Source organism: Mytilus trossulus, chromosome 7, assembly GCF_036588685.1.
Source record: "Mytilus trossulus isolate FHL-02 chromosome 7, PNRI_Mtr1.1.1.hap1, whole genome shotgun sequence".
Taxonomy (NCBI): domain Eukaryota; kingdom Metazoa; phylum Mollusca; class Bivalvia; order Mytilida; family Mytilidae; genus Mytilus; species Mytilus trossulus.
In genome coordinates this window covers 8,954,869-8,972,436 of record NC_086379.1, presented here as the reverse complement: position 1 = coordinate 8,972,436, position 17,568 = coordinate 8,954,869, and the positions used below count along the sequence as shown (strand labels likewise).

Here is a 17,568-nt window from a genome sequence, read left to right as displayed (position 1 = left end):
AGTTAAAGTCAATTTAATAATAAAATTATGCTGAATTAAAACGTTCACTCGTATATATACAGTTAAAACCATAAAATGCAAAATTGATTCTGCCCATTTTAAAAGTATCGCATTATTTGTTTATTTATGTAAAAACAACTATAAGAAAAACACAGCACTTCACGGTTACACGGACATAATCTTAATTATGCTTTTAATTAACTTCTGAATGTATATTTAGATGTTGTTTATATTTGAACAATAAGTTTTAAAGTTAGTATTTGCTTAATTTTTCGTTGCCGAACACATCATTTTCCGCATGGAATGTCTGCATATTTACAATTGATATTAGACAATATCGCTATGGATATAAGACACGTTTTCATCGATTCGCTTCTTCAATAGACTGGGATAGATCATGCAAATTGTGTGATGAAAATGAAGATATTAAAAATAAATTTAACACAACTGCTGATTGAATATTTGGAATCGTTGATAACATATACAGAACTTACAGTACTAGTGGAAATTCTGCATTTGAAAATACAGTCATATGAAGCGATCATTTCATAATATTTATTCAAAGGTGAACAAATGCACCGATATGTTTTTTTAAAGTTTTATTTCCTGTAATATCTTCACTGAGTGTGTACATTTGTACACATACACAGGTAAATAACCTTGTGACCTTATGACCTTGTTTACGGAAGAAAAAAAGAATATGACTACAATTTACAATTTTATTTCATCATTTCAATAATGCAATTCAACGATTTAAATAGAATGATAACATAAAATCAACTGTGTAAATAATAATCTATATAAATAGCTATAGATCCAAGTGAATACAACCGGATATTAAAGACACTATCTCTGTGGTGAGTGTTTATTTTATTTAAAATCCTACCATAAAATACCAATTTTTATATACAAACGAATGAACAGCCATATCGTAGCGACTACCAATGCAAGCCGAACCTCCCTCTCAGTCGACATTTGAGATCCCCTGGCCACACTAAGGCAGATCTCAATCGACTGACCATTTAAATCATTGACCACAACTCTGCTTGGTTGAAGGAGGATAGGCTCGTTCGGAAAAAAAAATGGATAGGAAAATTAACAACTTTGGCACCAAATGGGATAAATGAAAAGATGTAGTTCGACTCCGTGTAGTGCTTCACATTTAGGTTATATTACTTATAGTTTCTGTTTCTATTTTTTAATCTTTCTCATCTATTTAATAAATTTGATGAAGATACCAATTTAAATTGCTTATTTTTTTTTAGGGATGTATAAGTACCAAGCCACGTTCTTCTAGTTATACCTATTCAAAACTTATTATTACATTTTAACGGCTGTTTGTTCGCCTTGTTTTAAAACTCTAAGTCTGTTCTCTGTCAATTTAAAATATTTACAAATTAAGATCGTTCAGTGCTGTCTATTTGGTAATTTTATTGACGTAATCATTCTTGTACCATCATAATTGTCGTGAAAGTTTTAGATTTTATGCTAGTTCATATCGCAAATTATTTTTTGTATTTAAAGCATGTATTTGAACTATGTGGTAATAAGCCATATAACCTATTTTATGTTTGATAAATTTTCAGAATGGTGCAAGCGTCTTAACTGATGTTCGGTTTGACTTTTTTATTATATACATTTCAAGTTGTAACAGTTTTACTGTTTAATCTAAGGAGACTTAAAAATGATTCACTTAACACCAGAATCTCACAGAGGAAGGATATCTGTTATCCGAAATATTTATAAATAATATTACATTTTTTAGTTACCTTCTTTTTAATAATTTATTCGTAAGATTTCTTTTTTAGAAGATATATATTATCAGGATTCAATTGGATACCGCGAAATTTAATGAACGTTCCTGACGCATTTTCATCTTGTCCTACTTCCTACGGTTGAATTTAAAAGAAGTAGATGTGTTATGATTGCTCAAGAGACCAAATATCACATACATAATCTATAGATCACCGTACGGTCTTCAACAATGAGCAAAACACATGCCACACAGTAAGCTATTAAAGGCCATAAATTAACAAATGTAAAATAATTCAACTAAAATAATAATAATAATAACAAAATGTAAAAAAAATGATTAAAAACGAATATTAACACGGAGGGGAGAGCCCAACCCCTATTCCGGAACAGTGGTATACCAGTACAATATAAGAATAAATTATAAAATAATTTGAAAAAGGTTGATTACATCAGATGAATACGATAGACATCTACATGGTTATTAATGCACAGAGTGGACGTGGCAGGGTATTTGTACATCTTGACCGCTATATTTTTTAAATGTTATCCTTGGCTAACGCTAAAGATAAAATTCGAATATAACGGCCCATGTCATGTTAAAATTTCAAACACATCTATGGCTTATATAAAAAAGAAGATGTGGTATGATTGCCAATGAGACAACTATCCACAAAAGACCAAAATGACACAAACATTAACAATAATAGGTCACCGTACGGCCTTCAACAACGAGCAAAGCCCATACCGCATATAGTCAGCTATAAAAGGCCCCGATAAGACAATGTAAAACAATTCAAGCGAGAAAACTAACGGCCTTATTTATGTAAGAAAATGAACGAAAAACAAATATGTAACACCTAAACAAACAACAACCACTGAATCACAGGCTCCTGACTTGGGACAGGCACATACATAAATAATGTGGCGGGTTAAACATGTTAGCGGGATCCCAAACCTCCCCTTACCTGGGACGAAAAATATGGAACTTAAATGGGGTAGTCCGTAAAAATTGACAAAATCAATTTGAGTTCGTTCTTTTTGCTGTTCTTTTTTATGTACGTTAATATGGGAAAATAGTTTACAGCAATGTCTTTGGTTCGGTTGTGCAGACCGGGTTTAATAAACAAAGAAGTAAAGGTTGTTAACACCTGGTCAAGTCACAGAGCTTCAACATCAACTGTTGTTAGGAATGACCCGTCATCACCAAGCGAGACTAAACCGTTCAGCTCAGTGCCTGGACCAAAAGGACTGTACAGTGTTCCGATCATTGGAGCTGCTCTGCATTTCAAACCTTTCAGTAAGTTAATACATTTGTATATTGGATGGGTAATAAGATGGTATAATGAAATGTTTTTAAAATATATTTTATCATGTACAATTAAAAAAAATTTTCGTCAAAAATCTGAATATACCAAACTCTTAATCGTATTAAAGTTATTCAGTTAGGAATAATATGAAAAAATAAAATAAAGGACAAACAGAAAACAAACCATGAACATACCAAACCTTTTCAAGATGGCAAATTGGTTAAGACCTAAACACATATATAGCGGAAATATAGTTGTTTGTTACCCCTTTTTTAATTAGTCTTGATGAGTGAATGACAAAAGGCACCCATAAGAACACGATAAACATTAAAAGGTATACAATTGAAGTTTGATTAAAATTCATTAAATTTGAGTTATAATTATTCAACAATTTAAAGCGATGTTATCATTTCTTCTTTCGTCGAATCTTTACTTATACAAAACAGCAACTACGAAGATAATTAATTCACGGTCCAAAGTGTACTGCCCCAGATGCACATTCCAATAACAAATGCCTTACGAAAAGAGGAACGAAATATATCAGAAGGACAGTAAAATCATTAATCGAAAATAAACTGACCACGCCATGGCTAAAAATGAAAAGGACAAACAGACAAACAAAAATACACACGACACAACATAGAAAACTAAACCATAAACAACACGAATCCTTGAGTGTTGTTCGAGGCTCATATTGCTCACCTTTAATTATATTTGCAATGTTTAATTTACTCGTTTTATTTAGTAGAAGCTTAAGGCAAGTTAATCTATTTTTTTAGCTTTGTTTTATAACTGTTGTCCCTGTCTTTTTTTATTTTTGTATTTCATGTCTTTAGCAAAGTTTTCAGCAAATGAAATAAACGACCTATTAACTGACATGAGAAAAAAATATGGAGACATTTTCAAAATGAAGTTCGGAAAAGAATATATGGTCTATATTAACCATCCAGATGATGCAAAAACAATATTACAAGCTCATTATGAAGTACATAAGAGAATATCGTTTGATCTGAGTGAAACCTTGGCTGAAAGAGAAAAGGTCAACAAGGGACTAATTTTATTGTGAGTAAAAATATTAAATGAGAAAAGTACAGAACAAAAATTAAAATCAGAAAGTCCGTAATCAAATGCCGAAATCGAAAGCTAATAAAACACCAAACGAAAGGATAACATCTGGCATATTCCTTATTTGGTACAAGCATGTTTTAATTATGTATTTTGAAAAAAAAAGGTTCTAATAAATAAGAACATGAAAAAAGAAGGTATGGACAAACATTATTTTTATTATGTATAGCTTCTTGCATTAATACTTTTAATCAGCAATCGCAATTTGAATATGCTACACAGAAATGGAAAAGAATGGGCGGATTTAAGAAAACCGACCCAGGAGAAAATGTTACGACCAGCTGTTGTAGCAAGTTATGTCCCTTTGATTGAAAAAGTTACAAATGACTTCGTTGACAACTTAAAGAAGAAGAAAAAAGTAGATGACCTGTTATGGGAATTAAATAATTACACAACTGAAAGTAAGCCATTTAAATAAACTTACTGGAAAATAAATCTTCATATATACATGTAGATTGAAAATATATCACTCAAAACTTTCGAATGACTACACTGGAAAATAAAATACTCGATATACAGTTGCATCAATATTAAACTGTCCAATTTTGTTTCGCTTTTTTAAAATGGAGCAAAACTAATAATGAATCAGGTATATTACAAACTTTGAGAAAAAGTTAAATAAATGAGACGATTGTATGAAAGCAGAACTTATCTAGCTTATTTTTGTTTAGTCATCCAAGTATTGAACTTTCCCATGGAATGAAGAAGAACTTTTACATGATTTACATATCGCTCGACACGTGCAAATTCTATACAAACCAGTGGGCTATACAATAATGTTTAGTAATTATTATAACGAAAATCGCACCAGTAGATATCAAAAGAAAATTTCCATACTTGAATGAAAATAAAATTTAATCCACAAAACAATAAAGATATTAAGATCACGATGGAACAACACTAACCCAACCAAACTCCCTAAATGGAAGGCCAATGAATCACATTTAAGGTGGTACCTAACACTACAGGGAGATAACTCTGTAAAGTCAGCTAAACGTTTTAATTACATTGTGTTGAAAAAGGAATATTAAGCTTCTCAATGATCAAAAATAGTGTTTGTCAAATTGCTATATAACCAGTGTAATTTTTCTGACAAAACGGTTGGTTCAAATTTTTTTATATTTTAATATTTTTGTTTAAGGGTCAAAGTAAATACTTTGGCAAAATTTTATGAAAATTAAACGAGCCAAATTAATTTTAGTGAAAGTGTTGGGTACCACCTTAAATGATTAAAACAGTTATTGTTCAGCCAGATTTGATTTTAATGATGATACCTCTATTTGCAAGCAATATATCACTTTCGAAATGTTTAATAACAAATTAAACAAAACCATGATTAATGATGTTTCGTATGTGTGCATTATTTTTGAACAGTGACATTTATGATATCATTTCAGACCATAAATTATGCCCTTTTCCCCACCTTATACATGAGCTCATCAAATCGACTTAGTTATTTATTAACTAACTATTGCATATGTTGTTCGTTTATTATTATGTAATATCTTATAATGCATGTACTGCTTAGGCCATATTTTGTACTATAAAAATAAGAAATAGATTTTGAAGTAATTACACTTGATTACACTAAGTCTGATGTAAATGATAAAGTATTTTTTTGTCCGTAAAATGGTCACCTTCAATTAAAAAGAAACGAGATACGCCCAGATATTGAAATATCTACACACAAATGTATTTTTTTGAGATTTGTGTGCGTTTGAATATTTGAGAGGATTGCATATCATGTTAACATATAAGGGTTTTAAACAAAAAATATGTCGGATGACTTTATGTCACTTTTCTAAATATCTTTAAGGTGTTGGTATGTTGTGTTTCAACAAACGACTTGGGTGTTTAGATGCAGGCATAGATAGTCCAGCTGAAGTAGCAGTGGTAATGAGAAATATATTTGACATGTTACAAAAGTCATTTTTTATGCCTCTAAAAATGTACTTGTACTTCGAGACACCATTTTATAAACGATTTCATAAGGAAGCCAGAAAATTTATGGAGTAAGTTTTTTTAACAAAAACGTAGAAAAAAATTCCATGTTTATATTTTTAAATGTTGATAGACAGCGTATTTGTTACGGTTGGTGGAATGGTTTGGAGCAGATAGACAGTATTCCAATACGTTACTTACTAACATGGTTATGTTAATATGAAGCAGAATTCATACAGAACTCTCTCAAATACGAAACGTAAAAACAACTCGCGAAGTTCTATATATATATATATTTAATTTTACTAACAGATATAACCAAGTGTTTGAAAGCATTTGGAACTAAAACTACCGAATATAGAAGGTCTTCTTCATAACTTGATATTGAAACACATAGACCACTTTGAACCAGAATATCTACTCGCAGTAACGCTCGTGTCTTATCATGTTAAACTTACTTCATTAGCAGTGTTTGCTTATTACACACACACACACTGCTCCATCAGACTTATTACATATAGGGACTAAAATCAATATTATATAATTGATGCAACACTACCAAGAATTGGAATGTGACACATACAATATGAACAAGGCGGGAGACTCTTACCCTGCTTTGCTACGTTTGGAATAAATGCGATTTGATCAGTTTCTGTTTCAAAAGCAAACTAATTTTAGTTTTAACGGTAAGTTTGATCTTAATATCATTTGCAAGTTCTTAAACTACAATCGTTAAGTATTTTTCATTTATATTTTGTTCTTATCCTGCCATAATTTAGAAAGATTTCCTGTATTATATTACAATTATTTCTGATTGGATAACAATAAGTGTTAATTTCTTCATCTCAGTTGAGACCAAAACTCCCAAAATCAATTCAATTTTATGTCAAATATCTTGGAATTATGTAAACATTGTAAACTGGTCCAAAAATGCCTCAGAAATGTAATTGTGGTAAACTATATTTGTAATTCATTTACAAACTTGTTTAAATAATACTTAATCAAACAACCAATACTTAATTTTTACTGACTTCAAACTCTGAAATTGTTTGTTTTGAAATTATTTAAAGAAAGCCTGTAATATTTTTTCTGCCTATGAAGAATAACATTAGAAATGACATGAACACTGCATAACCCGCGTAGCGTATTATTTTTAAGTGTGCACCCCATTTTTTGATTTTATTCGAATAGACAGACTAAATATTACAGTCGTTCCTTATAATTCAATTCTTAATTCCATTCACACTGGAGTAATCGTGAAAAAACGTTAACAACGTCACGGTCACATGACACAATTATGTCAATGAGCTGATAAATTAAATGCTGTCAGCGTTACATTCGAAATTAAATTATTTATAAATGTTAAATATTTCAATTGTTTATGATAAAATTCAATATTCTGCAGTTTATTCAATTTTCAGAGTTGTTTCTACCGAAACAGCAAATCAGAATGCATTTTTAACAAAGCTTAAAAAAGAAGGTAAACTGCAGGAATACCTTGAAAAAGAACCAAATTTCATGTACTCGTTATTGGCTGACGGGAGATTATCAGAGGACCAGATAAGCAGTGTTGTCAGTGATTTGTTTGGTGCAGGTATAGACTCGGTAAGTCGCGGCTTAAATCAATAGTAATACAAACTATGATTTCAGTTGTCTTTTTGAGAATCGTTAATTTACAATTTTTCTCATCTATAACATTTATTAATGATCCTAATTTCATTTTATTGTTGTGCTTAATTTTTATTTAGAAGGAAACCGATTAGTCAAGTCCTTTCGAAAATTTATCTTGATAAGATTGGCAAACATTGTTTAATTAATTCAACAAAATAAATGTTAACTTACGAAGACATCCTCATCAGTATGTATTGTTTACCCATTGGAAAAGTAACGCTTCTACTTCAGCAAATAAACTTGTCATAGATACAGTATCAGAGACGCTCGAATAAAAAGAAAAAAGAAAAAGGCCCCCAAAAAAGAAGAAGTTGAAGATCATTAAGTTAACATATACTGATGTAGTCATATATCACTGGTTACCTATGACCTCATCCAAGGTACATGAATGGGGTCTACTGTACTAAAACTATCTTTATGGAAAAACCAAAGGAAGTAATGTTACTTTGTATTAACATTAAAACACAAATACTTATACAGTTTCAACCCTTTCCACACATGTACTCACATGAAATAAAAGAGTTCATTTTATTCCAAAGCACACATAATAGTCATGAACAAATGAATAGAGGAATGCTCCCCTTTAAGGACAAAAACATCATTATATAAATTTGACGGACCTAGTGTTTGGATAATTAATTGTTTCCAATATGCATGACGCAGTTTTCTGTTATTTTAGACTGCAAATACATTAGTTTTCCTGTTAGCCCAACTAGCTCTCAATCCAGATAAGCAAGCTAAGTTACATGATGAAATTCAACAAGTAGTGGGAGACAGTCAGCATCTGACCAAAGAACATTTAGCAAAGATGTCTTATTTGAAAGCGTGTTTGAAAGAATCCCAAAGGTACGCAGGGTTAAACTGAGTGGTATTGATTTTTTTTAAATTTGTTTAACTCATCTACTAGTATTCATAAGAAGACGTTGTATGAGTGCCAATGTTAGAGCCATATACGTTTTGCAATTTGTTGAAATCCGACTGTTTTAATTCAGCATGCGAAAATGAACTGCTCTTCTTTTATTTTGTTATAAACAAGCTACCTGATTTATACCGGCACCAGTTTTGTGTATGAAGCTCTTGAATGCCTTCATACATATCAACATGCGTGTGCATAAAATGTATATATCATGTATATATTTGTTTAAATTGATAATATATTCAAAACATCTTTTTGTATTACATATGTAAAGTTACCATAGAATTATTTGTACAGTATTTTAAATGACGATAGTTGTAGAAATCAACAACAACAACGATTCAATATGACGACTAAACTACGTTCGAAATAAACTCATCATAGATACCAGGACTAAATTCAGTATATACGCCAGATGCGTTTCGTCTACAAAAGACTCATCAGTGACGCTCGAATCCAAAAAAGTTAAAAAGGCCAAATAAAGTACGAAGTTGAAGAGCATTGAGAACCTAAATTCCTAAAAGTGTTTCCAAATACAGCTAAGGTACTCTATGCCTGAGGTAGAAAAGCCTTAGTATTTCAATAAAATTCAAAAATTTGTAAACATATAACCATATCAATGACAATTCATGTCAGCAAAAAAAGTGATATGGAAGGACTTAAAACACTAACCAATACCATCACAAAATGTTATACAAGTCATATAATAATAATAATTTATAGGTTTATGGTTTTGATCGCAATTGAATAGATATATCATCGGCAATCATATAACGTATCCTAATTACTACACATACAAGCACCATCATAATTAGTGTTATACCCATGTAAAACCTGTCATAGTTAGACCTTAAAACATTGAACAGTGTTTGTCTAATATACCTATTTATACCTACTAGCATGAGGTTTGATTGCAATTCGCCTTTAAACAAAAAGAAACGATTTAAGTACAACAAACATATTTCAGAAATTGCTATCGAATAAAAGCTGAAAAATATTTATTTTTTCATGTTACATTTGCAATCTTTTCCTGTAGTTTCATTTGCTAATCATGCTAATGTAAAACAAAGTGTTTGTGAGAATAAAAGTAAACTGTCTTGGTAAATGTAAATTTCTTATACATGTCATAGGAAAATTTTCCCGATATCATTTGGAGTATTACGAATATTAGAGTCTGATCTTGTCGTTGGAGGATACCAGATGCCTAAAAACGTAAGTTTGAGAACACAATAGAGCATGTAGTTTCCAAAAAAAAAAAATATGATATATACACAACCGAATAAAATCTAAAAACGTGTGTGCACAAAAAACGTGCATCCACTAATTATTTAATTCATTTTGTTTATATTTATTCAAAATCCTCAAAGACCATAACAAGATCCAATTAAACTGCAATTAAAAAAAGAGAATAGTTCTAAACAAAATTTAAATGAAGAAATGAATTTGAATGTTAATTCATAATCCAATAGCTAGTTGTGTTTATACTTTCTTATACAAAGACCAAAAACACTGATCACAAGACATCCAGACCGACATATTATCTACCAAGGTACTGGCATGTACCATGTAGATGGGTACCAAGTATGAAGCAGAATCGACAGGCACTTACAGAGAACCTGAGGCCACCTGTAGTTCGGTTGGTTTCGTTTTCTATTTTCTATTTCGAGTACTATTGTTTGTCTTTTTTCTGTTTGTCTTTTTGAATTTTATCCATGGAGATGTCAGTTAGTTTGTGTCTTATTAGTTCGAATGCCCCTCTTGTATCCTTCTTCCCACTCACAATACTAATCCACGTTCTTTCATTATAGATATGGCTGTACGTTCTCTTGAAATCATTTAACTTATGAAAACTTTTGGAAATGTAAAACTATGGAATACTTAATTGTTTTGCTGTACTCCTATTTGCCGATACCTTAACTGTATGCATTGACATTACCCAACGAGACCTCTCGGTAAAATTTTCGGAAACCGCATTGCGCAGGTGCGATTAATGGAAAAGTAAACATACGTGCCCTAGAGTGTTGATTTTGGAAGCAAAAAAAAAGGCAACTGTAGTATACTGATGGTCAAAAGTCATACATAGATTGAAAGAAAACACACACTGGTTACAAACTTAAACCGAGGGAACCACATCAACTTGAGGAGGAAAACAAAAGAACAACATATATTCAATCATTAAACGACTGAATAACAAAGTTTAATTAACCAATATAAACACATGCACATGGTTAATATAAAAAAAGTATAAACATCGCTATATTAAACATATTAACTCATTTCTTTTTTCACGTGCACCATGAAGTCACGATCGGTAAACGTTGGCAACACAACCAGAAATAACTTAGGACTAAACATATGAATTACAATGTTTGGGTTGTACATTATTTATTCGTAATACATATTAAGATATATATGCATGCATTGAATAACTGAATTCCATAACATTGAAGTTACAGGTTTCTCGTTTTATATGACTTTGAATTTTTTCTAGACAATGTTTGCAATTAATAATAGATCGATGGCAATGGATGATAGATTTTATTACCGCCCAACTGAGTTTCTTCCTGAAAGATGGCTACGAGAAACAACTGGTGAGATAGCAAAAAGCAAAGAGTTTCCGTTTGCTCACAAACCCTTCGGATTTGGACCAAGAGCCTGCATTGGACAAAGGTTTGCTGAAAATGAAATTTTCATTGCGACAACAAAGGTATATAAAAATATTAAGAAAATATGAGTATGATGTTCACACAACTACACACCATTATATTTCCTTTTGAATTATTAATGTACGTTTTGTGATCGTAATTGTGCCAAAAAAAACGTTTTGACATATATAAGCGTAAAATCTGTCTAACAATGCTAACAATATTTAAAAATTACTCGTTTCAGACATTTCCGCAAATAGACATTGAAAGTCAGCTTCATATATGTTCTCGTTCTTAGACAACTAATAGGGTTGTATATTCATTGTGAAACCGAGTATGTAACATCCATCTATATCAATTTTTTAGTATATATATTTGCTGCTTTTATTCTATGTAAAGCTTATGTTGACATGCTGAATCGACGATGATACTGTATATTACATCGTGGGAACTGTTACATATTCACATTGTGCTAAAAAACTATCTTAAAAAACGAACTTAAGGCGTAAATATTATTCGGTATGTTGGAGTTAAATATACTGTTTAATATGTTATATTTCTTGAATATGCATTTATTATTTACACTCCATGCATATGCAAATGATTTGATTATATGTTTCTGTGTTTTTTATCTGGGTATTAACCTGATGCTTAATTTATTTATTTAAAATATTTATGGCTTTCAATAACAACTGCGAGTACTCTCAAATCGTAATTCCGTGTTGTTTGACTTTATGATACACTTTATAATGCTTTGTATGTTGGTTATAACTTACTTATTAAAATTAAATATCGTCACTTTATTTCTAATATATAACACTATTGATAAGCTTTTGGTATAACTATAAATTTTCACTTCTGTTCTCTTACCATGAACACAAACATATTTCCGTTCAAAATAACTGTAAGCCTCACAACAAAAAATATTTTCATTCACCTGTGTACATTGTTCTATTTGGCGGTATTGATTTAATGGTGAAAGTTGTCTTCCTGAAATTTGTTCACCCCTTTATCTATTGATTTTGTATTTACAATGTGTAAAAAATCAAATTCATTCGTTCAGTGTATATTAACTTGTTAAAATGTATTTTGATTTGAGTAAAGCTATTTTATTGGACATGTTTTAGTGTCTTTCTATGTTGTGATGTTACACTATTGTTTTATGTAAGGGTGAAGGTTGGTACCTACCAAAACGTATTAACCCGCTGCAATTGTATGCAACTGTCCTTAGTCAGGAACCTAATGTTCAGTGGTTGTCGTTTGTTAATGTTGTACATAAGGGTTTCCCGTTTCTCATTTTTGATAGGTAAAACCGTTTGACCTGTAATGGTTAATGTTTACAAACTCTGACTTTGATGTAGAGTTGTCTCATGGGCACTCATTCCATCCTTTTTTAATCTAATCGCAATATTGATGGCATGTCTAAGATAGTTTTTTTTCAATAATTGTGATGTTTCCATTTTCTATGTAGAAACATTTTAAAAAGTAGCTTCTGCATATGAAGAATGTATGTGCTAGTGGACTTGTATTTCCTTTTATGACTTCCTTGATATAGGTTCTCTGCTCACATGAAAGATTTTGTTTATATTTGTTTTTTCGTAAGATGAAAATTCAATTATAGTAACAACAAATCCTGTCTTTTGGCCGAATATGATCTTCATAATTTAGTATAACACAAGGATTGACCTAAAACGAGCAACACGTGCCACATTTAGAGATGAATCTGCTTATCTTTTCGTACCACCTGGGACCATCGTCGATTTTTTTATGTTGTTCATGGCTCATTCTTTAGTTTTTCGTAATGTATTTTGTGTACTGTTGTGTTTTCTCTTTTTCTTGTCATTTTGTCGTCAGTTTTTTTTACATATGAGTTAGAATGTGTTTTTGGTATCTTTTTACTCATATATATTTTCAGACAACTCGATATTCCGAAGTTGACATGTTTGACGATATTACTTGTACCTCTAGATTAAGCGGTTTGATATGACATGTTGTTTGATAGACTGCTCTTTGAAGCATATCTCGAATTTGACATATATCAAGCCTTTTATATCAACTTTTTAATTTATATTGCAGATTGTGAAGAATTTCAGTGTTTCTATGCCACCTGATGTTAAAGACATAAAGACAACATTGAAGATTTTTACAACACCGTCAGAAAAAATAAAGATGAATTTTATGGAACGTCAATAGACTATGAGACATTTAAATTCTCTTCAAGCAAACGTTTGAATAGAGAACGGACAATCTTAGCACAAAGGGACAATTTCAAATTTAGTGATTTATAAGTACAATGAGAAAGTTGAGATAAATAGCTGTAATAGTATTTCAGCTTGTTTAACCGTAGTAAAGTTTATGTTTGATGTCTTCCAAAGGAGATACAAAAGGACAAAAAAACATGCACAACGGACATAACACCACTGGATTAAAAATCAAAACTGTCTTACTAGATAAAAATAGAACATCAAAAGACACACTGCACGTAGTTTATATAATAATATTTTCATGCACTTGTATAATTGATAACAACGGTACGAAACTTAGATTCATTAGACACTTTTTAGATTTCTATCGTCCATATAACATCGAAAACTTGATTGGAATATATTATATTTAGATCGTCTAAATCTTTAAAGGCACATGATGCTAATGTTTAAGATTTAATATGGAGAATTTATGCATTCATGCATCATGTACAAACTGTACAATTATTAACAGTATTATTCAATCTTTTTATAATCAAAGAGAATGGGTTTGAATGCATGCTCTTTTGACATTTTTGGGCTTGGAGCTATATGGAAGCAACTTATATTTTCCGGACAGGAAGTTCATTCTTGATCTAGTACCGTCTCAACAATAACGTATTTTCTTACTGATTCAAGTGCAAGTTGATAAACAGTGGGGACTACCGCATGCAATAAAGAAATCACATAAATGGTGTGATACTATTTAAGCTGCCTTTTAAACCATTGCAAATATACTCATTGGCCAAAAAAAAATACATGCAAACAATGTTAATTTATATGTTTTAATATGTGTTAAGTTTTGTTTACATGTTATATGTTGATTACCACTTATACCATTCGTATAACACAGGATCTATACAATACTGAAAGCAACCCTGTTTACAACATTTCTTGTTTGGCGAACAGTTATCATCGCTTTTACATAACCGTATATATTTTCCATAACATTTCATATACTTAAAATGGTCTACAGGACATTTTTGAGGTCTGGCACCTGCAACAACAATTATTAATAAAACATTATTGTTTTTGTCTTGTTGTCTTTTTGCTTGATTGAATGGTTGTTTGATTGTTTGTGTAGTTTTTGTGGGTTTGTTTGAGGTTTATGCTAAAAAAATGTATATGGCATTGACATAACACGATGTTTATTACTTAATATATGAATTTACTTTTATATTGTACATGTTGTATATATTACTATATAACACGACGGGTGCCACATGTTGATATAATCTTCTCACCGTTTACTCTAGAGATAAACTCCCGTTTTTGGTGAGGTTCGTGTTGCCCAGTCTTTAGCTTTTCATGTTGTGTTTTGTGTAATGCTGTTTGTCTGTTTCCTTTTTGGCCATGCATTGTCAGTTCATAAGTTTGAATGTCCATGGCGTTGTCAGTTTGTTTTGGATTTACGAGTTGGACTGTCCCTTTGGTATCTTTCGTCCCTCTTTTAGTATGTTCGCCTTTTTCTTTGGAAGTAGATTGATTCAGCCTTTAGGATATCACTTTGAAATTAAATTATTAAGGATATGCTTACTATTCTGGTGTACTCGATAGATCAACTCCAATTTTTGATATGGTACGTATCGCTGGTGGCCAGTCATAAGTTTTTTATGTTGTTGTATATATTCTGCTGTTTGTCTGTTTGTCTGTTCGTCTGTTTTCCTTTTAGCCAGTTTATTCTCGACTTACAAGTTTGAATGTTTCTTTACTAAATTTGCCTTTGTTTTGGGAAGTATTCATTCATTATAATTAACATACTAGTATCATAAATTATCGGTTACAAGAAAATGGTATCAATCTTGTACTTTGTGTTTTGTTATATACGTCAGCCTAACATCAAATATACCGCTGTTCGACCAGTATTCATAATTCGAATTAGCATTAAAACAAAAAATGGTAGCCAATAGGTTATTTACCTTTACAGCAAACTCCTAATCTGCCAACTTGTGGATTAGTCTTGCAATAATAACCTTTAGGACAATTTCTATCAGTCGTTCCACAGAAATTATTCGGTAAAGGGTTTCCAATGTTACAGTCTGTAATGAATGAACAGAAATACATTTTCTACATGTAAAAATAAACATGTGATAAATCTATTTCTCCAAAGCTTTTCGGTATACCTGTTTGAGGGTATCACCAGCCCAGTAGTCAACACTTAGGCGTTGACATGAATATCAATAATGCGGTCATTTAAATAAATTTCCTGTTTACAAAACTTTGAATTTTTCGAAAAACTAAGGATTTTCTTATACCAGGCATAGATTACCTTAGCCGTATTTGGCCCTCCTTTTTCGAATTTTGTATCCTCAATGCTCTTCAACTTTGTACTTGTTTGGCTTTATAAATATTTTGATATTAGCATCACTGATGAGTATTATGTAGACGAAACGCGCGTCTGGCGTACTAAATTATAATGCTGATATATTTGATAACTATTGACGTCTTTGAGCATTGTCAATAAAAAAGCCACGATCATGATTTTGAAAATCTAATAACACTTCATCATATACATTGCTACATAATAGTTATCAAAAGTACCAGGATTATAATTTTATACGCCAGACGCGCGTTTCGTCTACATAAGACTCATCAGTGACGCTCAGATCAAAATAGTTAAAAAGCCAAACAAATACAAAGTTGAAGAGCATTGAGGACCCAAAATTCCAAAAAAGTTGTGCCAAATACGGCTAAGGTAATCTACTCCTGGGGTAAGAAAATCCTTAGTTTTTAAAATAGATGAAATAGAGTGGTTGTTTATTATATATTATTGGTTCGCTTCCATCTTTCTATTACTTGTTTGCACTTTTTAATACATTTGGGTTTTTTGGTCATCGTAGGATATAACATTTGTGTACTGGCTTTGTCTAAACCAAATACGTATTCTCGTGAATGAGTCATTAACAAGAGCCAAATTTTCTGAAATACAATGTTACACGAACAATGAATATTAGTAATTTAAACAGTACTCGATCGAGTCAAAATCAGAATAAACAAGGAGAAAGTATTAAGATCATTACACACGTTGAATTTTGAAATCAACAAAAAGTAAATGAAACCAAAAGAAGGATTTTATCACGACCAATTTGTATGTTATTAAGATTTCAGTGTTGAACATAACGAATAATGAAGTGCTTAATTACCTATACAAAAACTACAGCAAGGTGGTGGTCCACAACAATTTGCACAGAGTAGCGGTGCTGAAATTTAAAAAAAAAAATAGATATTTATAAAATAACAAATAAAAAATTAAAATTTAACCGGGCAAATGATTTTTGATGGTTTTTAATTAAAATGGAGATACATATACAGTGTGTATACCTTATTCAGATAAATCTGTTTTTAACGAAACTATAATTATTCCGCAATTTCTGCTTAAACATGTTAAACGTGTGGTTTAGAATAAATTCAAACTGAACTTGTCCTCGGTCAATATGAATGTAAGGGGGCTATATAAACCGTTACATTGCTATACTCCAGGTAATGCAATAGTTTTGACTTTATCGCTTGAATGACAATATCAATATGAGTCTTAAATAAGTTCTAAGTGTTTTTAATATTTTGAAAAAAAACCACATACTTCTGTGATCTGATTCGACATTGAAAAACGTGTTCACCTCATTTTTCTTCGTTCTAACAAAAACCGCGTTAACGTCACAAATAGCAATCATTCGATAGTGGTATATAGTACATTGTGGCCTACCCTGAACAGTTCAAGGGAAAACTACATTTAAAGCATGTATTAAAGTTTGTGATGCGGATATTACCAATTGATCAAAGTTAATATTGAAAAGGATATAGAAATTTATGAAATTATAAGATAATCATTACTTTCAAAATACACATTTATTTTCTGTGCTGTTCAATATTATACAATTACTGACTTTTGATGAGATAAATATGCGGTTTTATTGACTTTTGAAAAACTGATATTCACTGAGGCCGACGGCCGGAGTAAATATCAG

The 17,568-nt window shown here is 31.1% G+C and overlaps 1 protein-coding gene across 2 annotated transcripts; it reads left to right on the top strand.

The window, feature by feature from the left end:
* Positions 1–664: 664 nt before the first annotated feature.
* LOC134724591 (probable cytochrome P450 CYP44) lies at positions 665–13,952 on the top strand. 2 transcript variants are annotated; one of them, XM_063587704.1, is made up of 10 exons: positions 665–857; positions 2,840–3,052; positions 3,899–4,124; positions 4,410–4,588; positions 6,004–6,199; positions 7,550–7,733; positions 8,479–8,645; positions 9,846–9,927; positions 11,207–11,422; positions 13,437–13,952. In XM_063587704.1, the coding sequence occupies exons 2-10, from the start codon at positions 2,842–2,844 to the stop codon at positions 13,551–13,553; spliced, it is 1,578 nt and encodes a 525-aa protein (XP_063443774.1). In that variant the 5' UTR covers positions 665–857; positions 2,840–2,841; the 3' UTR covers positions 13,554–13,952. The 2 variants fall into 2 exon arrangements, with proteins under 2 accessions (XP_063443774.1, XP_063443773.1); XM_063587703.1 differs by having other exon boundaries at positions 2,833–3,052.
* The last annotated feature ends 3,616 nt before the right edge of the window (positions 13,953–17,568 follow it).